We start from the raw sequence: 19104 nt of genomic DNA on the forward strand, positions 1-19104 counted from the left end.
TGTGATTTGGAGGATTGTCTGAGTCTTGAACAGGTAGGAGAGATGCGAGGTCTTTTCGAAGTCTTTGAAGATGCGGGGAGTGGACGCGTTTTGAAGCGGAACCTGAGCTTCGTTCAACGCGTCTGCGCAAGGACCACGGACGGGAAAGTCCTGTCTGCCGTCTCTGCGAGACGCGAGATCCCAGTACATAGAACTACGGACGCTGGGTTCATCCTTTAAAACATTTCTTTCCTTTTTTCAAGACCATCGATCAAAGGATGGTGGAGCGACGAGGACCGACATTCTCAACACCACGAGAAATCAAACCACCCACGGAATCTCCTCCCTGTGGCACTCGAGTCGCTGATTCGAGCGAATCGCACCAACAAGACCAGTCTTGCATCTCGGACACGCAGGCTGCGGAGGAGCAGGCGCAGCCCACGACGAAGGCCTCTCCAAAAAATGGACGCAAAGACGACAAACAGCGCAGCCAAAGTGCCTCAGTAGCTCCGCCTGCGCCAGGCCCAAAGAGCCGTCCGGGCACACGCTGCAGAGCCACCACTGCGACCCGTGGTCGATGAGGCGGGCATGCGGCTCATGCGAGAAGATTTTGGGCCGCTGGCCGCAATCAGTGCAGAATCTGCGAGGGATGTACAGGTCGCTGTTGTCGGGCGAGGGCAGTGAGAGCTTGCCGGACAGATTGCCCTCGGAGAAGTGGGCGCGCTTCTTGATCTGGAAGCATTCGGCGCAGACGTAGCCTTGGTTTTCTTTGGGATGCCGCCTGTGTTGAGTGAAGCGCTCTGCGCGCTTGAGAAACTCCAGCTTCTCCTCGTCGGACACGAGAGACAGTGGGTGGATCCGCGCCCTCCAGAACTGATTCGTTGCGGACAGGAATATCGCGGAGCCGTAGTCCAGGAGGTCAAAGATGTCCAACTGCAGCTCAGCAGGGAGGTTTCCAAACAGTCCCTGTTGGGAGGCTGGTTTCGAGGATGAAGCCATGTCGGTACAGGAAGAAAGGTTTGAAGATTCGTACTGGTGCGCTGAACGGAAAGCTGAAGAAAGCTCGTGCTGCTGCTGCTGATGTGACACGCTCGTGGGGGAATGCGTAAGAACTCGCTTGTGTTGCCCAAGCAGCCACTTTGGTGTAACTATTCTTACTGTACTGCTGTCCCCCTCACCTGCATCCAGTCGAAATAGATTGATCTGTTGTATGACGATGCGTGGCTCATCTTACTCATGCCATGGCCCTCGACGCGATTTCTTACTCGTAGGTGCTGCATTGTCATCCGGGTCGTCGCTCAGCTCCCGGCGACTGCTCTCAAAATGGCTCAACATTCTTTTCGTGAGATGGAAATTCTTGCCAGATGAAAGAATCCCGCTCGCTGCATCTCTTCATCAAAGAATGCCACTGCAGCAGACACGGTGGTTGCAGAACGAATGTTACCGAACAGAACGTCCTTCTGGAACAGGAACAAGACTTGGTACGTAAATATGCGTCCGGTGTGAGTCCATCTTGTGATGTGGGCTTTTGAACTCGCTGCGGAAGATGCAACAGCTCAAGCAGCTAACAATGATTTGGACCAGGTCTGCCCAAAATGCACGCGAGGAAATGCAGAGCACTTGGAGTTGATCATTCGCCGCTTCCCCTGTACGCACCCGTTACCATCCATATTTCGACAAGATGCCTTTCCGATCGAGCAAAAACGTACAATAAAAGATGCTGCCACATACGTCTAGACATCCGGACACAAATCATAATTGCCGCCAACATTATTGCCCCACCAACCCGCCATAGGTACCGACGGCCCGCCCGCGCCCAGGACGGCAAACGACAAGATGAACAGCACCGTCAGCACGGCGCCGTCCCAGGCGCCCGTCACCAAGTACGAGTAGTCGCTGAAGAGGCGTGGCCGGTAGTTGCGCAGGTAGAACTGCACGGCGAAGCCCGCCGCCACCTGGCTCAGCAGCACGCACGTCTGGCTCGCGTTGTACGGGATGTAGCCAGAAAAGTTGATCAGGTGCGCCATGTTGAGCTCGCCCAGCAGCCACAGGCTTTTGCTGTTGCTGCCACTGCTGCCGCGCTTGAGCTTGGAGACTACGTGGTAGAGCAGGCGGTGGATCACGACCAGCGCGGCGCCGATACCCAGCCCGATCGAAACGGCCGCGTACCGCGTGCCCGCCCGGTAGAGATACTCGGCCAGAGCCCAGGAGGCGGCGTTGGTGTTGTACGACTGCATGGTGGCGCCGCTCCAGGACGAGTCGCCGTTGCCGTGGGCGAGCAGGTCCTTGTTGCCCGTGACAATCGACGTCATGACGGCGTAGTTGATGAAGCCGCCTAGGATTGTCCCGTACAGCTGCGTGAGGAACATGACGCGAGGAGGGATCTTGACTGGCGCGCGTGTCAGCTACGTCGTGAGATGGTGATGCACGACTTACGGTATTCGCCCATCTTCAGGTCGTTGCAGAGGTCGACGCAGTTGGAGATGACGTTGTGCGACCATGCCGCAAAGTATATGTTGCCGACAGGGCGGCCGGGGACGATGAGACCGGCCACCATCTTGGACAAGTTGTTGGTAGCGATGCCGGTACCAAAGCGCGAAAAGAGGAGGGTGCTGAAAGGTGCGATGATGATTCCCAGAATCAGGGACACGACGTAAGCCCAAGCCGGCAGGGTAATGTTCTCCTTGAGTACGGTGGCGAGGCCGAGGATGAAGCTGATTGCGAGCACGGCGACATACCACGTCCAGTGGACCTCCTTGTAGTGTTTGGCCATGTGCGCGTGGTGGGGGTCATCGAAGCTGCCCTGTCTCGCCCTCTTGTACTGCCTGACAATGTCGCCGCCCCAGAAGAGGATGCAGTGCATTATCAGGGCACCAATGGCTGCGTTGGCCATGAGCATTGAGTACGCGAAGGTCCCGGCTAGTCTGGGGATGCCGTATCTGGCGAGCGCATCCTTGTCGAGAACACCACCGACAAACACATCAGTGGTCGGATACGCTGTGCCGTTGTCCATTCGGAGACTGGTAGACATAAAGGGGAGATCGAGAGAGTCCCAGACGTTGCCCCAGTAAATGCCAGCCATTGCAGCAAAGCAGATGACGTAGCCGACAGCCCGGTGGGCTTGCAGCTTGAGCGGCAGTGCTGTCGATTCGGAAGTGACGTACTGCCAGTCAAACGACAGGCTGAACAAGCCGAGACCTTCGTTGTTGCTGGCACCACCGAAGACTTGAGTCAACGTCTTCCCAGTCTGGCCGGTGGCCTTCATCGATGCCAGGCAAGGGATGGACACCGAGTTCAACCACGGCCAGACGTAGGCGGGAAGCCACTCGTAGGCAAACATGCTCCCGTAGGCATACCAGAAGTAGCGCAGCGGTTTGGAGTCCTTCAGGTGATCCCAGTGCAGACTCTGGAGCGTCTTCACAGTCGGCAGTGTGGCCCAGTAGACAGCTTCAACGTGCCAGACAGCAATTGGGCGAATCAGCCCGGCCAGACCGTAGCCAAACATGCCGATGGAGATGGTAGCGAGGATGACGGTGGCAGCGCTCAGGGGGAGGTCGTAGAACAGTTCCTGCGCAGCAAAGACTTCAGAACTGGCGGCTGCGTTGGAGGCGGAAGTGGCGGTGATGGCGCAGATGGCATGCTCCTTCAGACCCCAAGGTCCCGGGTTGAGAAACAAAAGAGCCTGGAGCCAAAGGGGACGTTTGCCCTGGCCGCCTTGCGCTCGCCATCGTGTCTCGAAATGGTCGCCGCGGGGTAGGAACGAAGCCCATGCGTTGCCGAGGAAGTAAGAAATGAGAACGACAAACAAGCCAGAGATGTTGATGTTGGTTGGTTTGAACTGCATCCGCATCAGCCAAGCCGAATGACAAGTAGTAGAACTCACCATGTAGATCTGATACATGACAGCCTGGAACCCGCAGAGGATAGTGGCGAGAAAAAGACTGCGGAAAGTAATGACCGAGTCGAAATCATCGCGCAGAGACAACAGCCGTCTGGCAGCGTCGGCACCAGTGACTATCACGTCGCTGTCGCTGTGAGGGTCGTCAATACTTCTCTCGCCATCTTTCCCCTTGTCCACAGCGGAGACTGTGGCGCTGGCCTTCTTCACAGCGTTCTCATCGTCAGCGTTGATGTCGGGGCGCTCAGAAGCCATATCTTTTGCATCGCGGGCCGCCATATTGCGCAAAAGCTGAGGAGACGACACTCGCGACAGCCTACCTATCGCCCGGCAACACGACCGCGTGTAGACATGGATTTTATAGGTCGTGGAAGAAGAAACGTTACATTCGTCCGCATGCAACCGCTACAGGCACAAGAGAGTGGAAGAGACATGGACTGCCGTTTATCTTCCAATGACGCGAGATAGCAATACAAACTCGCTATCGCACGCCTTCAGTTCGTCAGTTGACGATAAACTCGGCTAACGTCTTCAACCCCGGGAGACTTCCTTGGTTGGCGGCAACGCTTCAGCACCGCCAAGATAGTACGGCGAAAGTGGTGGTGGTATACAGTCGCAAGCAACATTGCAGATTAGTGATGGTCGAGGCTCCCGACAGCGCTTGGTGCTGAACTGCCGCATCGGGGGAGCTGGGCCTGAACGCTGTCGGAGTGCAGAACGCAGCGGAAGATTGGCTTGCAGTCGGAAATATCCCCAGATTCATGTCGGAAGTCGGCGAAAGATTTACTTTTTCTTAGCGTGTAGATGCAGACCCCGGAGCTGGTCTTTCAGGTCAGCTGGCGGAACGTGTTGATGGTGAATGACTTCGACGGCGGGTATTGCGTTGACCCGTTGGGGCGCGCGCGTTTGCAGCCGCCGGGCTGAGTGTTGCAGCGGACATTTGTTGAAGTCCACGGGGAGTGATGCCCGGAAGAGGTAGGCCCGGAAGAGGTAGGCACTGTCAGCCTCACAAAAGTCGATACGTGAAGCAAAAGACTGTCGTGGGTTAAAAAAGTCGACGGGCCGCCCGCCAAACCTCGTGGGTTGCATGCGCGCCACGCGCTAGGCCGAATTAGGGTTGCAAGCGACTCGACGCAACGCAACACTCCGCAACAAAATCATCTCGATTACTTTACATCTCCCTCAACACTTCCAACTGCCCATTGCAGGTTGAGTTTCTTGCGCTACCGCAGAATCTTTATAGAAGCCCAGCATTGTATTACTAAAAACCCGAACTGAATAACTCGAGCTGTTACTTCACAGCTTTAAAGACTTATCCACAAGACCTTTATGCGGTATCCCCGTGATTCAACAACAAACGATTCTTATTCCATCCACATTTCCAACGCCTTATACAATGAAAACCAACACAGGAGAAAGAAAAAGACAAGCACAAAACTACAACCCCAACATCCCGTCATCCAAAACATCACCGACACTTTCCCCCTCATTCCCATCCCCTTCCTCCGCAACACACTCCTCATACGCCCTCCTCACGCTGCCCGCCTCATGCAGCACCACTTCGGCCGGCCTGGCCGACTCAAACCACCACTCCTCGGCCAACGCCATCCACTTTGGATCCTCGGGCGAGCGACCAGCGCCAAAGCACTGCCAGGCGACGACCTCAACCTGCCAGCCGGCGCCTCCCCCACGCCCCTTGCGGATAATCGTCGTCTGGTAATCGGTGCAGCAGTATTCGCAGCCGCGGACGGGGCCCAGGACCAGCAAGGGAGCGCGGGGAGCCGCAAAGTCGAAGCCGCGCAGCTCGGGGAGCTGGCGCTGCAGCGTGATGGGCTCGATGTAGGGCGGCTCGCTGGGGCAGTGGCGCAGCGGCGAGTGCGCGTCGAACGAGAGGTGCGGGCACACGTCGCGCTCCAGCTCCTTCATCGCGGCGCCAAACAGCGCGCCGGTGTCGTTGTCTTCGCGCCAGATGGAGAAGCGCGCCTTGATGACCAGCTCGCCGCCCACGATGCGCGGCGCAATGGCCACGTTGAAGAAGTTGTCGGCGGGGGAGACGGGCTCGCGGAGGCTGGAGCCGCGCGGCAGACGCAGCGCGCTCAGTGGAATGCCGTGGGCGGGCGAGAAGAAGTGGCGGTCCATGACGAGCTGGACGTGGAAGAACTCGACCGAGGGCCCGTAGTTGCGGAAGCGCATGTTCTCGCGGCAGGGGTCGACCAGCTCCAGCCACTCCTCGTCGGCGTTGCGGCGCTCCAGCGTCGTCGCTTTGGAGTGGAAGCGCCCGCAGTCGTGGCAGATCATCAGCTCCGGGTAGGCGCGCAGCATTGTCTGCAGGAATTGCCGCCGCTCCACGTGGTCCGCGAAGGACAGGGTCGTGTGGCCGAGGTGTTGGTGGAAGGCTCGGCAGGCCAGAGACAGGGCCACCTTGGATGAGTCGGCGAGATGCGGCGTGAGCTCCATGTGGAAGATGGAGAGGGGCATGTCTCCGAGGAGCGAGATCGAGTTGGGAGACTTTGTGGTGGCCATGATGCTTTTTGAAGGAGGTCGTTGAAGAAACGAAGGAAATTTTTGGTACAAGATGCTGTGCGGAGAGCTTTGAAATGCTGAAGGAGAGAGGGGGGCAATGGCAGTTGTAGTAGTTGGATGAAGAAGAAACACCACTCGGGGCGGAGAGGTAAATATACTGTAGGCCGGGCTTGTTGGGGAAAGGAGTTACGCGTCAAGGCTGCAACGGCCGCAGTTGTGCTCCCCAGACTTGATGTTGAGGCACTGCTGCAAGTACTCCTGAAGCCGCAAATGCCTAAAAGAGAAAGCGTCAGCCAAGAGTAACTGTATACCGGTGCCTTGTTTCCTGGATCAAGTCAACCTATTATTGACAATTTCGTCCAAGGGATGCGCACCTTTCGTACCACTCAACCAACTTTTCCTTTGGAGAAGACTCACCAGCTACTGGCTTTTGCGGATGAAAGGCCGCCCTTGACAGCACAACATTTCCATGTTTCCAAAATGCTTTCTGGAACCAACCAAACTTCAACTGTGCAGAGAGTGCAGCCAAAAATATTGCATCACCGGTTTGATGCAACGTAAAAGGCAGCTGCATGAACTTCGAGAAAGCATTTCGTAGAGCTTCGATTATACATACCCACTAAAGCTTGCGATCAAGAAGCGGCTTGGGCAGTCTTCGCTGCGAGAAGAGGTAAAAACAATAGATTAGAGCTGCTCGCTCCCAACGATGGCACCATCGACGAAGCATCAAAACAACAACTCCACAATTCGATTCTGCACAGGACGAGGGATCGGATCGGTGGTGCAGCAACAACCAACACAGCGCCTTCCTTCCTCCTCACGGCGCCTCCGTCGCCGTGCAAGACAGAGAAGCGTCGTCGAGGGCGACCAAAATGACGCACTCGGGGCGCCATCATGTTGTTGACGAATAAGTCGTCGTGTGTGAGCTAGACAGGAACCTCCTGAACCGTAAGAAACGTGTCGGTCGTAGTAGTGAGGACGCATTGGTCGAGAAAAATCTCAAAGTCCTTGGTTTCGATCACGTCGACTAGGAAGACGATCCTGACATTGTCAGCCAGGACCTCTCTTAGGACCTGTGTGGATGCGTCAGCAAAGGTTTTCAACGCGACGAGTCTTTGGTAGGAATTAATTGGGATGACCGCCGGTGGCAGCTATATTTGATAGGGATGAGCCGTCGCCGTGTCGAGTGGACAGACCTCTGAACTTGGCGCGACTGGAAGCGCGAGATGCCGAGTTCGGGGATATGGGTTGATTGGGCGGACATGGCGAGGGCGAGGCAGTTGCTCGGTTTCCAGTCAAGTCGTCCGAAAGAGTGCGAGAAGAAAGGCAAGAAAAGAAACGAGGGCAGAATAAATGCTCCTAGTCCTTAAGGATGACAGGGCGGGTTCGTTGGGGCGCTGGCGGAGAGGGTCTGCTCAGTGCCGCGCATTCGACGCAAGACAGGAGACTTGCTGCCTGGGTTGGCTGTCCCGTACCACGGTCAGGGAGACGTGCAGAATTTTTGGATTGATACCAAAGCACACCGAAGATAGGATTTGGTACTGAGGAGGCGGCAAGACGCAAAAGGTTTCTGTGCAAGGTCAGCTGCACCACAACACATACAATGGAGTGTCACTAGGGAGCTTGAGCGACACATGTCGTCGAGAAACGATGGGCCAGAGGATGTGGGTCGACCAGGTAACAGATCAATTCTTGACATCAAGCACTCTTCTTCGCAGCAATGCCACCAAGCCCAGACTTGGCCTTGCCCACGTCAGAAATAATGACGCCAAGGATCCAGGTGTTGATGAGGAAAAAGATGATGCTCGAAAACCAGAGGCCGCTGCCAAAAGTGGAACGGCCGAGGAATTCAAGCTCGTAGCCCTGTTGGAGCCAAAGTGCCTGAAGAGGTCAATGCGTGGTCATAGGTACAATGGTGGCGAGCTTACCTGGCCGAAGACCCAGAGAAGAAGGGCAGTGATGCCTTTTGCCGGCTTTTTGAGGAGCGAGGAATCGGGAAGATAGAATGGCAGGAAGACAATGTACCACAAGAAGTACTGGACGTGTGTCAGCGACTGGCTCGCGAATCGAAAAGGAGAAAGACCGACCTGGCTTGTGCAAACTTTGTTGAAGGTCACGAACGCAAAAGTCTGCGCGAGCATGGTCGAGGCGAGGTCTTTTTTGGCCAAGGCCATGGGTATCGCGATGGTGCTGAACAAGATTTGAGGGACAAAGGCAAATGACTCGAGCTTGAGAGCGGAGCTTCCGGCTGGCGACGAGTTCAAGTACAGCAGGATGTTGTATGGGGAAAAGTTGTGGCGGTGATCAAGTCTGATGAGATGGTAGAAGTAGGTGTGCTCGAGAAATGGCCAGCCATATCTGTTTCGGTCAGGAGCTGTTTGAAGCATCGACAAAAAGACTTACGCGAGATACATGACGACGTTCAAAGTCAGAAACGTCGCCAGACTCACAACCGCCAAAATGAGGCGAGCGCTGTTCAGGAATGCTGCTACTTTCTGGCTGATAGACTCGGACTTTTGAGTCTGTGCATGAGGCGCTACATTTTCTTGGTCTAGCCACCACACAATGGAAGCAGCATATATAAACGGATAAATCTTGAAGTGGACTGCAAAACCCAAGAGCAAGCCAGCAAGCACGATTCGTTTTTGCGTGACGGCCCAAAGCAAAGCCGTGACAATGACACCAAGCAGACCTTCGGAGCTGCCCCGCGTGCTGATCTGGGCAACCATTGGGTTCAGGAGCCAAATACTGGCAAACTTGAGGGCTCTCTCAGTCGACATGTTGGAATTTGACCGGAGCGTTTGGAAAATCAGCCAGCCGGCAATGATGTCGCCGAAAGCAAACAGAGCTTTGCCAAAGGAGAACCATCCCGGCCAAGCGGTAGGGTAGATGAGCCATGCAAGCAATGGTGTGTATCGGTACGTGTCTCTTCTGTAGGGTGAGGTTCCTTGGGCGACGAAACGAGTTGCATCGGTAAAGACAAAGTAGTCAATGTCGGTGTACTTCATGGGAGAGTAGGCATCTTGGAAGAGACCGTAGACCAGGAGCACGGCGCGTAGGAGAATGGCAGCAGCAAAGACGAGTCGGGGGCGACCCATCAATTGAGACATGGCGATGTTTTGGTTTGGTGTAGGTCTGCAGCTGTCGAGGTGGACGGATTAGGCGCTCGGGGGTTGGCAGGTGGTGCCGATGGGCAGACGGCAAAAACTGCCGCGAGCGCGTCGACCGGGAGCTTTGCGTCAATCGGGCAAGCACATGGAGGAAACACCACCACATACACTCCCTCTCACACTATTAAAGACGCGCTCTCTCTCTCTCCTCCACCCTCATGGGCCAGAAACGTTCCTACACCGAAGCCATGGACGACTCCACCAAGCAACCCTCGCCCTTCCTGCCCATGTTCGAGGTTTTCCGCGCCGAGCTCGACGAGCATCACGACCGGCGCGAGCGCGTCATCAAGGCCTCGCGCGACATTACCGCCGCCAGCAAGAAGATGTGAGGGCTCTGTCTGGGTTGCGCCGACGTCTTGCTAATCGTGTGCAGCATCTTTTCTCTGCAGAGGTACGGCAAGCTGCCATGATTCCACCCTCCACTATTGACAACTCTCCAGAGTTCGCAAACTCGGCCAGCCGCTCCCTCCTCACGTCACGAAAGCAAATGCGCCCTACTGGGAAACCATTACCAAGACATACGCCGGCATCTCAAAGGATCTGCAGGGTCTCAACGCCTTCCGCTATGCGCGCAACATCACCGGAGGACATCAAGAGTTCATGGAGTCGCTCAGCTTCCAACACTACCTCGAGACGCAGAGCCTGATATCATACGAAGAGTCGTGCAGACGGTTGGCGGAGCTCGGCGGCGAGGGCGGACCTCTTCTGCTCACGCCCGAGGACTACATACTGGGCGTGTTTGACATGATTGGCGAGCTCATGCGGTTTTCCATCACAACCATGGCGACGAGCGGCGCATTGCCAGGAGGACAAGCGCGGGGTCAGAATGAGGATGCCATGGCGCAGCGGAGCGTCCTGGATGACATGCGCGATCTGCGGGCGCTGCTCGAGTCGCTGGATGTCAAGGAGCGGAAGTTTTCGGACGACGTGGACAAGAAAATGGGCGTGATGCGGACGTGCGTGGAAAAGGTTGAGAATGCACTGTATGGGCTCATGATTCGTGGTCGCGAGCGGCCAAAGGGATGGATGCCGGACCTTGGGGCCGCAAAGGGCCAAGGCGAGGTTGAGGGGTACTAGGATAGCAGAATAACGTCAGCAAAAAAGATGTAGTCGCTCAAAATGGCATGGTGAGACGGTGTCCAGTGGTGGTGGCCGGCGCGGCGCACATCACGCTTTAAAGCATCGTCCAACCTCCGCAGACGACCGCCCGTTCCGTCTACGTCGTCCTGCCCGGTCCTGGACCACACTTCGACTGCCATGCCCATCGCCCGTCACCAACGTTATCCCCAACAACCTCCAGACATTCATAAATGTACAATGCGCTCGCTCTGACCCTCGGCCTCCCCATGAGCCGATCCACCTCGCCTTGAAGGCCCTTGCAGCATCGCCCACGGCTATGCTCCCTCACCCGACCTGACGCACCAAGCAACAACTCCAACCCAACCTCGCACAGTACTCATGACCACCTCGACCCTCTGCACACTCTCGCCATGCTGACCTGCTCCCAGAACCTTCTCTCCCACGATGCGCGCCGGTGCGCCGCCCCGGCCTCAGGCCCCGGCTCACCCTCAGGCTCCGCCACGCCACGGCCATGGCCGCCCTCAGAAATCCGACACACCTGTCCGCAAGATATTCAACTGCATAGTCGACGACTCTGCCTTCCTCGCCGGCGTCAAGAAGAGCACCCGCGATGGAATCCGCAAGTGGATCAACAACGGCGCAATGCGCCTTTTTGTCCCGCTCTACAGTATGTGTCCCCTCCGCGTGTGACATGGCACCGCTTACACACTCGCCAGCCCTCGAGCAAATGGATCGCATGCGCCGCGCTGGCGGAAAACCCGCCCAAGATGCCACCGAAGCCCTGCAGTGGCTCGACGACGTCACCTCGCTCAACGAGGTCCAGGCCGCCGGCCTCGTCCAACTCCAGGGCGGCGACGAACTATACAAAACGTGGGCCGAAGTCGAATCCTACCTGCTTCCCGAGACTTTGCTCTCAATGACCGAGTACACGGACGAGGCAGACCACACTGCCGACGAGCTTCAAAACTCGTTTCACTCCCAGAGCAGCACCGACAAGGCCTCTGAAAGCTCCGTCGAAGTCGAGTCCAAGGCCTCCGAGTCGCCGCGCTCCGCCTACTCGTCCACCAGTCCCGACTTGCTCAACTCGACTCCTTTCAAAGAAAAGAAGCCCAACGGGAACAAGCGCAACGGCAGGAAAAAAGAGCAAAAACCAAAGTCCTTTGTGCCCCAACACCTGCAGCCGTTTTTCAACCACGTCATTTGGAGGATCCACCACGAGCAAAACCCAGAGATTGGCCCCGAGTCCTTCATCTTGCTCACCAACGACCCCAAGAAGCAGGCGATTGCGCAGCGGTTCAGCGTGCGCGCCAAGCGCTTGGAGCAGATGCGCGACATTATTGGCCGAGAAGAGCGGGACTTTAGGAACCGCCAAGCCTATCTCAAAAGGGAGGCCAAAGAGGTTCAAGAGCCGGAAACTCAAGAGGCTGTGCCAGAGTCCGAGGCCTCTGACGAGGAAGACGAAGTTGTCTTCAAGCGCGAACTGCCCTCGCGCCCCAAGTCTGGAACTCAGCCAGTCTTTGACCCAAACGAATTTGGCCGCTCCCAGCATGTCGTGCCCGCCGGACCCAATCCCACCCACTCCAATGCTTCTCGTGGACGAGGTCGTGGTGGCAACCGCGGTGGTCGCGCCGGATTCGCCAATGCGACTCCAAACACGCGTGGACCTCGTCACCCTGCCCCAGCTCCAAAGGCAGCCGACCCAGGTGGTCCAATCGACCCAGACTCTTTCACGAGGCCTCCGCCCGTGACTCGCTCCCTCCGAGGTGGACGACGCAAGCTCTGGGAACCCGCGTAAGGGATACGAGAGGAGCGCTGAAGCTTTACAGCGCTCGCGGTTCTTCTCTCTTCTCTCATCTACGGGTCCTTGGCACCTAGCAACGTCGTCCAACCAGGTCGACAAGGCAAAGACCGTCTTCCAGGGTGCTGATTGCGTGCATCGAACGGCTGTCAATGGTCGTGGACTGCTTGAGCCTCATCGAGTCTGACTTGCAGGATGCAAGCCGCGACGGCCTCTGCATCATGACACAACGGGCCAAACGCTGGCACCAGGCGAAATTTTGAAGACGGCTGCGCACAGTGGCGGTTTTCGCAACATGTTCATCAAATGCGGCAACAACGCGTGCTTTCACAAGGTAGGGGGTGGATGGATGGAGAAGTGCGAGGGGAGAAGTGTCTTTTTCTGATTTCTGCAGTCGTTTATTGGATTTGCGCTCACCGACCTCTCTTCACTCCTTACTGCAATGGTCGAGTCTAGTTTTGCTTTCTGCATCTCAAATTGGCTAAAGTAGCAGAAAATGCAGATTGATTTTCCACATCTACATCTATCAATGGGCCGTGCAGTTTTCTACCAACCAATCTTTTCGCCGAATCTGTCAACAAAGCAGCCGCTCTTCAAGTGTCCCTCTCCCAGTCGCTGAATCACGGGCAACATGTCATTCAAGCTCTCATCGCAAGTCATGGCACCCTCCTCGTGCGTCTTGACCAGCGACGTCTCGACGCGCCCGGGATGCATCAGCGCAAAGCAGACTTCAGGCACATCAACGCTGAAGCTCTTGACCACCGCATTCAGCGCCGCCTTGCTCGCCCGGTACGCATACGCGCCGCCCCCCACATTGGCCGAGATGCTCCCCATGCGCGACGACAGCACGACGACCTTGGGCTTCATCTGCGCCTCGGCCGCCGCCCTCAGATTCGGCAGCACCGCTCTCACCATCTGGAACGCGCCCACCACGTTGACCTCGTACGCGCGCGCCATCGTCGCCGCGTCCATCACCTCTAGCGTCTCGGCCGCGCTGACGTCGTCTGGCAAAGCGCTCTCGACGCGTGGGACCAGCCCGCGCACCCCCGCGCTGTGCACCACCAGCGGCATCGGCCTCGGCATCGGCTTCGGGCGACCTTCTACGGTGCTGCTGGTCCACGTCCATTCGCGAACCCACCGCTCGACCTCATCCGCGGCCGCCGTCACGTCCAGCTGTGCAAAGTGGCCCGACGGCCCGATGCGCGCGCGTTGCGAGGCGCCCAGCGCTTGCTTGTCGATGCCGAGCACCGTGACGGCCGGGTCGTGCGAGTAGTGCGTGAAGAAGGATAGCCCAAGCCCGGCGCTGGCGCCCGTTATGAGGATTAGTGGGGTGCTTGATGGTAGGTTGCTGGTGGATGCCATTTGGACGGATGCGGAGGAGCAATTGTTGGAGATGGACGTGATGTGGATGGTGGACCTGGGAGTGTTGCAGTGGTGGGAGATGATCACCGGCAAGGAACCCGCTTGATGAACCCCGCCTCCAAGGAACCCACATGGATCCTTGGACTTGACGCCGTCGGCCTGTGCTTCGGCACGTCAACCCGTCTGCTTCCTCCACACCACGGCGACATTTAATGCTCCGCTGCTCCCGCCGTCCTTCATGATGTATTGCAATCCGGCCATTTACGCTGCCAACGGCTCGCTTCGTCTGCCTAGGACTTCGACCTCTGTCTTTGGTTTCGATTCTTGATTTTTGAGTCTTGATATTTGATATCGGCCTCCACGATGGTCCTCTACGAGCCCGGCAAGACAGACCACGGGCTCCCCCACGACCCATTCAAGGTGCGTCTGCCACCCCCTACTCCCCCTCCTCCCGCAAAACCCCCCAACAAACCACCACTAATACCCCCCAGGCCTGCGTAATCCCCCGCCCCATCGGCTGGATCAGCACCGTCTCCGCCAGCGGCACACACAACCTCGCGCCCTACAGCCAATTCACCAACCTGACCTTCGACCCGCCGTACGTCATGTTCAGCGCGAACCAAACGCCCTCGGCGCGCCGCAAAGACACCGTCGACAACGTCGAGGCGACCGGCCGCTTCGTCTGGAACCTCGCCACCTACCCCCTGCGCGAGGCGGTCAATGCCAGCGCTGAGCAGGTCCCGCCGGGTGTGGATGAGTTTGAGAGGGCGGGCTTGCACAAGGAGCAGAGTGTCGTGTTGAGGGGGCCGCACGTGCCGATGGTAAAAGACAGTCCGGTCAAGTTTGAGTGCGTCTACCACAGCACGCTGCGGCTGCCGGCCAACCCGCCCATGGCCACCGCCAACATCGTAATTGGCCGCGTTGTCGCCGTCCACATAGCGGATGATGTGCTCACCAACGGCATCCTGGATGTAAGGAAGACGCTGCCGATTGCGCGCTGTGGCTATTATCAGTATACGGTTGTCAGGGATACGTTTGATATGGTTATTCCGAGCACCGAGGGCTTGAGTGAGGATCTGCTTGCGGGACTGGAGGGCAGTAGTAAGGGGAATAGAGAGTTGGGGGAGAGGAGGAGGAGGGAAGGGGAGAGGGAGAGGGGGGAGAGGGAGAGTAAGTTGTGAGCCGCTATCCGGGTTTGCGGCACGGATTAGACGACAGTGTTGCGAAGATGTGTCGTCCAGACCTCAGCAGCAGAGCAGTAGCAGGTCCGGCACTAATTCGAGATGGAAGAAGGCATTCCAGCAGTGGCGTAAGGCATCATTCTGAAATTCTTGGATTACCTATGCTTTTCTATCCCATCGGCTCCCTAAAGAGATGTACACATGTACCTATCAACGCCCCGACCTCCTCTCTCTCTTCCTCCAGTCCTCCACCGGGATATCTTTGCCCTGCCTCGTCCGATACTCTCATTCTTACACTCCCCGGATCAACCCACTTTGTCGCCAAACCCTCAAACCCTCAAACCCCCAGCCCCCCAACCTACATCCAATCCCGCACTACAAACACAACCAACCGACACATACACATACGCGATTAAATGGGTACAATATGCTGTACGTCCACGGGTAGACCGACGCCGTCGCTCCATCGGTCCAACTAAAGCTCCAAAAACGCCCGCCCTTGTCAAAGATGGTGTCCTTCTCCTTCTCTCTCACTCTCTTCCTCTCTCTCTTTCGACAGTTTTCCGCATCCGCATCCGCTCATCTGCACACTCGTAGCTGTGGCCGTGGCTCCATAGAGTTGAATAGGGCAACTAATGCCGATGCGCTCGACCCTTAAAACGCCGTCCCTGGCTGCAGAGACGTCGGACTGCTGGCGTTGGCGTTGGTGTTGGGATTGGCGGTGGTTTGCCAACTCGTCCGCGTCTGTGTCTCGTCGACTTCCTGCCGCGCTGCTGCTGTTGATGGCTGCCGTTGTTCTTGCTGCGCCTCCGTATCCGCATCCGAGGTGTATAGGTTGGTGTTGTTGTTGGGGTTCCCGTGGTGTAAGCTGCTTCTGCTGTTTCTTGCGCCTGGCTGTGGCAGCGTGGGCGACTGTGGTCCCAGCGCCCCCGGCGTGCCCGCCCACCCTCCTCCCACCACCGCAGGTCCCTCCTCCACATCCACCGTGACGACCGTCTTGGCAATAATAAGACGCTGGCTATCCCCACTCGCCAAACTGACGCCATCAAGCTCCGACACCGAAACCGGTCCCTCCTCATCGCGCGCCGCGTACGTCGTATGTTGGAAGTAGTCCGGGCGCAGTTCCAGCCCCAGCGCGCTGCTGCTGCTGAAGTGCTGGGGCGGCCGCGTGGGTGTGTCGATGCTGTCGTTGTTTTGGGTGTTGAACGATGACGCAGAAGGTAGGCCGGGCGATGGTGACGCCAACGGAGGCGTCTCCCTTTCTCTTTCTCCTCCCCCAACGCTGACTCCTAGGCACAGCCCCAGCGTCCGCCGCTGCGCACTGCTGGCTACCGACATGCTGCGGCTCGGGCAGCCGCTGCCAGGCGGCGAGCGTGCGCCCGCAGCTGCTACAGATAACGACGACGCGTTGCGTCCATGTCCATGTCCATGTTTCCGGCGGCCCCGCGCGCGCGGCGATGTCGTTGCGCTGCGCAGCGTCGCCAGGGGCACGGCGTCACCGCGGCTCCTTCTCCTGTCAACGCTGCTGTCGCATAGGCGCACCTCGTCGTCGTCAACGTCATCCAGCCCGTCGACGTTGGACATGGTGTCTCGCCGGCGGGGGCGCGGCCGGTGGTGCGCGCACGACAGCCACTCCGGGCCCAATCCGTCCGTTCCGCCCAGGCGGCCGCACTCGGGGCCCAGGGCACCGGCGGCGACGACGCGCGAGCGTCGCTTGGTGCGGTTGAGGCTGGCGTCGGCGGCGTGGGAGCCCGAGTAGTGCGAGGGCAGGGTGCCGGTCGTCGTCGAGGCGTGCGAGTCGTCTTCAAAGGGCCGGAGGAAGGGCCCCAGGCAGCAGATTGTGCTCGTCATGACGGCAAAGTCGAGCTGGAATTGCGAGCACACGAGCGCCGAGGCGATTTCGAGGGCTGGCGTCGCGGAGTTGGCGAGTGCGTGGATGAAGTGCAGGCGCGCGGCCGAGGCGGCGATGAGGCTGCGAGGCGCGTGTTAGAAGTGCCCGTGATGGGAGAAGGTATTTGAGAGAGTAGGTCGTGAAAGACTTACGGCAGACGAACGCTAAAGACTGTAATGATAATCATCTTGGTGCGGAGTGGCATCTGCAGCCCGACGACCATGGACACGGCAATCAGAAACAGTATTGCCTCGGTCGTCATGTCAATGCCGCCAACAATATCCCATCGCCAATCCTGTCGCCATCTGCGTCAATACGTGTGCAATAAACGCCACCATGAACACCACGCACTTACGAGATTCTGTGGACATTGGTCCCCTAGCGTCCAGTACTGCTTGGGATCGCACCAGATGCCGAGGACGACCAGAGACACGACCAGCCATGCGACAATCAGCCCAAAGGTGCAGTAGATGGCAATGGCGCGTTTGCGGTGGACGGTGAGGCGCAGATAGAGGAAGACGACGGCCGTCTTTGACAGGAAGAGCGTGATGAGGTAGAGGGTTTGTTGCGCGTAGTTTGCCTGGGGACGGATTCATTAGCCACTGAATTCCAGAGAGGTGTTGCTGTCCTCTTGCTTCTTGTCCCTATTAGGCGTCGAGATATGCACAGGCCTGCGGCGTAGAGTGGAGGCAATGTATGCAGACAAGCAAGACTTACTGTGCCCAGTCGATCCAGGTTTGCATCGTCAACTCCCACCATCCCTGTGCCTTCGTGGATCATCACAAATACCGCCGCGCCCTGACAGCAACAACATAACTATCACAAGGTCAGCCAGGGCACAAAAGGGGATGGATCAAAAACCAACCGTCGCAAGCGCAAGAATCGAGTCGTCGCGCCTCCAGTCCTTTGTGCGGCTGCGCAGGTAGACTCGTATTATCAGGCATGTCACCACAAAGCTCAGCGTCACACTTGCCACGACCACCAAGACGCCTCTGAGGTCGGTGGCGGTGATTTCGAACGGAGGGGCGATGACGGTCAAATTCCCTTGTTGGTCGGCCATAGCCACCAAAAGAGAATCGACAAGCAGCGGTGTTTGCGGTGAAGGACGAATGCTAGCGTGCTCTCCACATTGTAGTAGTAGAAAATGATGGACGACCCAAAGGAGGAGAGATGGTGAACAGGAGGGCAGCAGCAGCAGCAGCAGTGTCAATGTTGGTTCGTACGAATTCCAGGATTAGTGTCTCTGCATGGTCTTAGCATTGCGTGCATGGTTTGAAGGAGCGAAAGAGAGATGGTGGACGGCAGGGCCGTGGAAATTGATGGTCAGAGCTTGGTTCAAGCAAGGCCTGCAAGCCGCGAGGCAGCCAGCGAGCGAGCGAGCGGTTCGTAGATCTCTTTTTGAGTCAGGCTGAGGAATAGAGGGGCCAGATGGTGGTACAAAAAGGATCCTGCCGAGGAACCGTACCTAGGAGTAGACCAAAAGCCGAGGCGGATGGGAGCCCCGACGATAAAGAGGAGGAAACATGTATGAAAGAAGACGACAGTATCGGATAAGAAAATCCACGAGTGTGCAAGGAGAAGCTTGTCTGAGAACTAGTTTGCGTCGTCGTCTCCTTGGCTGGGATGTACAGGATACAGCGTAAGCAGTCACAGCAGGAGGAGGGAGTCGTCAGTCGGCATACGCTCCGCGGGTGAGCACGAGGAACCCAGGCTCAGGCGGTGGAGAGTCGGCCCACTTGGCGCGGCGCAGGGGCTGCATCTTGATTCAAAAGGACCATCAACACGATGAAGACGAGTCAAGAAAAGCCCGCGTGTCATGAAGAATCGATATTCCTTGGGCGGCTTTCCCCGATGGCTCTTGGCAGTTGGCAGACTGGCAGCGGCAGCACGACAGTCTGACACAGCAAACATTGCGCCGCGGTTGTGATACAGCCAGGAAGAGCGTGATGATGGTGATGATGGTCTGGGGTTTTTGGTGGAGTGGAAGCGTTTCCGTTTTGTGGAGGCGGCAGCGGAGGGCAGCCGGCCGGAGAAACAACCCCCGACGGACCTCATCTGCTGGTGACATGTGCCTCTGCAACCCGAGTGGCTTCTCTTCATCACAAATCATGTCGGACTTTTGCGTCTCCTCGGCTGTCAGCCCTTTGTTTGGAACACGGGCGAGAAAAGCTGAATCGCCCAGTATCCACCCGCCGGGTCGCTTCTTTACAAGTCTCATCATG

The 19104-nt window shown here is 57.4% G+C and overlaps 11 protein-coding genes across 11 annotated transcripts; 5 read left to right on the forward strand and 6 right to left on the reverse strand.

Moving 5' to 3' along the window:
- Window positions 1-9: 9 nt before the first annotated feature.
- Window positions 10-842, forward strand: BKA78DRAFT_310424 (uncharacterized protein). Its single transcript, XM_066888119.1, has one exon. It carries the CDS (start codon window positions 258-260, stop codon window positions 558-560), a length of 303 nt encoding a protein of 100 aa, XP_066747184.1. The 5' UTR covers window positions 10-257; the 3' UTR covers window positions 561-842.
- An 870-nt stretch (window positions 843-1712) lies between these two features.
- BKA78DRAFT_248497 (OPT oligopeptide transporter protein-domain-containing protein) lies at window positions 1713-4132 on the reverse strand (the record flags this gene model as incomplete). The annotated part of the gene is made up of 3 exons (XM_066884400.1): window positions 1713-2368; window positions 2416-3817; window positions 3863-4132. The coding sequence occupies 3 exons, from the start codon at window positions 4130-4132 to the stop codon at window positions 1713-1715; spliced, it is 2328 nt and encodes a 775-aa protein (XP_066747185.1).
- Window positions 4133-4660: 528 nt separating this feature from the next.
- On the reverse strand, window positions 4661-6400 carry BKA78DRAFT_351511 (uncharacterized protein; the record flags this gene model as incomplete). The annotated part of the gene is made up of 2 exons (XM_066891191.1): window positions 4661-4912; window positions 5414-6400. 2 exons carry the CDS (start codon window positions 6398-6400, stop codon window positions 4661-4663), a joined length of 1239 nt encoding a protein of 412 aa, XP_066747186.1.
- A 1551-nt stretch (window positions 6401-7951) lies between these two features.
- Window positions 7952-9514, reverse strand: BKA78DRAFT_310431 (GPI mannosyltransferase-like protein 1). Its single transcript, XM_066888120.1, has 4 exons — window positions 8804-9514; window positions 8488-8758; window positions 8329-8436; window positions 7952-8281 (listed from the first exon to the last, which is right to left on the reverse strand). Exons 1-4 carry the CDS (start codon window positions 9508-9510, stop codon window positions 8099-8101), a joined length of 1269 nt encoding a protein of 422 aa, XP_066747187.1. The 5' UTR covers window positions 9511-9514; the 3' UTR covers window positions 7952-8098.
- Window positions 9511-10737, forward strand: BKA78DRAFT_310433 (Translin). The gene is made up of 3 exons (XM_066888121.1): window positions 9511-9895; window positions 9944-9961; window positions 10011-10737. Exons 1-3 carry the CDS (start codon window positions 9729-9731, stop codon window positions 10645-10647), a joined length of 822 nt encoding a protein of 273 aa, XP_066747188.1. The 5' UTR covers window positions 9511-9728; the 3' UTR covers window positions 10648-10737.
- A 357-nt stretch (window positions 10738-11094) lies between these two features.
- Window positions 11095-12445, forward strand: BKA78DRAFT_248355 (uncharacterized protein; the record flags this gene model as incomplete). Its single annotated transcript, XM_066884383.1, has 2 exons — window positions 11095-11317; window positions 11367-12445. The coding sequence occupies 2 exons, from the start codon at window positions 11095-11097 to the stop codon at window positions 12443-12445; spliced, it is 1302 nt and encodes a 433-aa protein (XP_066747189.1).
- Window positions 12446-12967: 522 nt separating this feature from the next.
- Window positions 12968-13510, reverse strand: BKA78DRAFT_310438 (uncharacterized protein). The gene has a single exon (XM_066888122.1). The coding sequence runs from the start codon at window positions 13418-13420 to the stop codon at window positions 12995-12997; it is 426 nt and encodes a 141-aa protein (XP_066747190.1). The 5' UTR covers window positions 13421-13510; the 3' UTR covers window positions 12968-12994.
- A 404-nt stretch (window positions 13511-13914) lies between these two features.
- Window positions 13915-15131, forward strand: BKA78DRAFT_280431 (uncharacterized protein). Its single transcript, XM_066885611.1, has 2 exons — window positions 13915-14230; window positions 14302-15131. Exons 1-2 carry the CDS (start codon window positions 14174-14176, stop codon window positions 14989-14991), a joined length of 747 nt encoding a protein of 248 aa, XP_066747191.1. The 5' UTR covers window positions 13915-14173; the 3' UTR covers window positions 14992-15131.
- BKA78DRAFT_310440 (uncharacterized protein) lies at window positions 15132-15935 on the forward strand. The gene has a single exon (XM_066888123.1). The coding sequence runs from the start codon at window positions 15193-15195 to the stop codon at window positions 15586-15588; it is 396 nt and encodes a 131-aa protein (XP_066747192.1). The 5' UTR covers window positions 15132-15192; the 3' UTR covers window positions 15589-15935.
- Window positions 15618-18411, reverse strand: BKA78DRAFT_367732 (uncharacterized protein). The gene is made up of 5 exons (XM_066892613.1): window positions 17748-18411; window positions 17600-17698; window positions 17238-17462; window positions 17035-17177; window positions 15618-16963 (listed from the first exon to the last, which is right to left on the reverse strand). The coding sequence occupies exons 1-5, from the start codon at window positions 17940-17942 to the stop codon at window positions 15646-15648; spliced, it is 1980 nt and encodes a 659-aa protein (XP_066747193.1). The 5' UTR covers window positions 17943-18411; the 3' UTR covers window positions 15618-15645.
- On the reverse strand, window positions 18125-19101 carry BKA78DRAFT_108950 (uncharacterized protein). The gene is made up of 2 exons (XM_066882225.1): window positions 18348-19101; window position 18125 (listed from the first exon to the last, which is right to left on the reverse strand). The coding sequence occupies exon 1, from the start codon at window positions 18980-18982 to the stop codon at window positions 18530-18532; it is 453 nt and encodes a 150-aa protein (XP_066747194.1). The 5' UTR covers window positions 18983-19101; the 3' UTR covers window position 18125; window positions 18348-18529.
- Between the last annotated feature and the right edge of the window lie 3 nt (window positions 19102-19104).

The sequence above is a fragment of the Phyllosticta capitalensis genome (assembly GCF_038381095.1).
Source record: "Phyllosticta capitalensis strain CBS 128856 chromosome Unknown BKA78scaffold_3, whole genome shotgun sequence".
NCBI lineage: Eukaryota > Fungi > Ascomycota > Dothideomycetes > Botryosphaeriales > Phyllostictaceae > Phyllosticta > Phyllosticta capitalensis.

Coding starts and splice junctions, on each gene's coding strand:
- BKA78DRAFT_108950 (XM_066882225.1), bottom strand. CDS start 18,982: ATGAAGAGAAGCCACTCGGGTTGCAGAGGCACATGTCACCAGCAGATG.
- BKA78DRAFT_310440 (XM_066888123.1), top strand. CDS start 15,193: ATGTACCTATCAACGCCCCGACCTCCTCTCTCTCTTCCTCCAGTCCTC.
- BKA78DRAFT_310438 (XM_066888122.1), bottom strand. CDS start 13,420: ATGGACGCGGCGACGATGGCGCGCGCGTACGAGGTCAACGTGGTGGGC.
- BKA78DRAFT_280431 (XM_066885611.1), top strand. CDS start 14,174: ATGGTCCTCTACGAGCCCGGCAAGACAGACCACGGGCTCCCCCACGAC. Junction 14,231..14,301: donor TCCCCCACGACCCATTCAAG/GTGCGTCTGCCA, acceptor AATACCCCCCAG/GCCTGCGTAATCCCCCGCCC.
- BKA78DRAFT_367732 (XM_066892613.1), bottom strand. CDS start 17,942: ATGGCCGACCAACAAGGGAATTTGACCGTCATCGCCCCTCCGTTCGAA. Junction 17,463..17,599: donor ACCTGGATCGACTGGGCACA/GTAAGTCTTGCT, acceptor ATCCGTCCCCAG/GCAAACTACGCGCAACAAAC. Junction 16,964..17,034: donor GTCTTTAGCGTTCGTCTGCC/GTAAGTCTTTCA, acceptor CGCGCCTCGCAG/CCTCATCGCCGCCTCGGCCG.
- BKA78DRAFT_310424 (XM_066888119.1), top strand. CDS start 258: ATGGTGGAGCGACGAGGACCGACATTCTCAACACCACGAGAAATCAAA.
- BKA78DRAFT_310431 (XM_066888120.1), bottom strand. CDS start 9,510: ATGTCTCAATTGATGGGTCGCCCCCGACTCGTCTTTGCTGCTGCCATT. Junction 8,759..8,803: donor AACGTCGTCATGTATCTCGC/GTAAGTCTTTTT, acceptor TGACCGAAACAG/ATATGGCTGGCCATTTCTCG. Junction 8,437..8,487: donor ACAAAGTTTGCACAAGCCAG/GTCGGTCTTTCT, acceptor ACACACGTCCAG/TACTTCTTGTGGTACATTGT.
- BKA78DRAFT_310433 (XM_066888121.1), top strand. CDS start 9,729: ATGGGCCAGAAACGTTCCTACACCGAAGCCATGGACGACTCCACCAAG.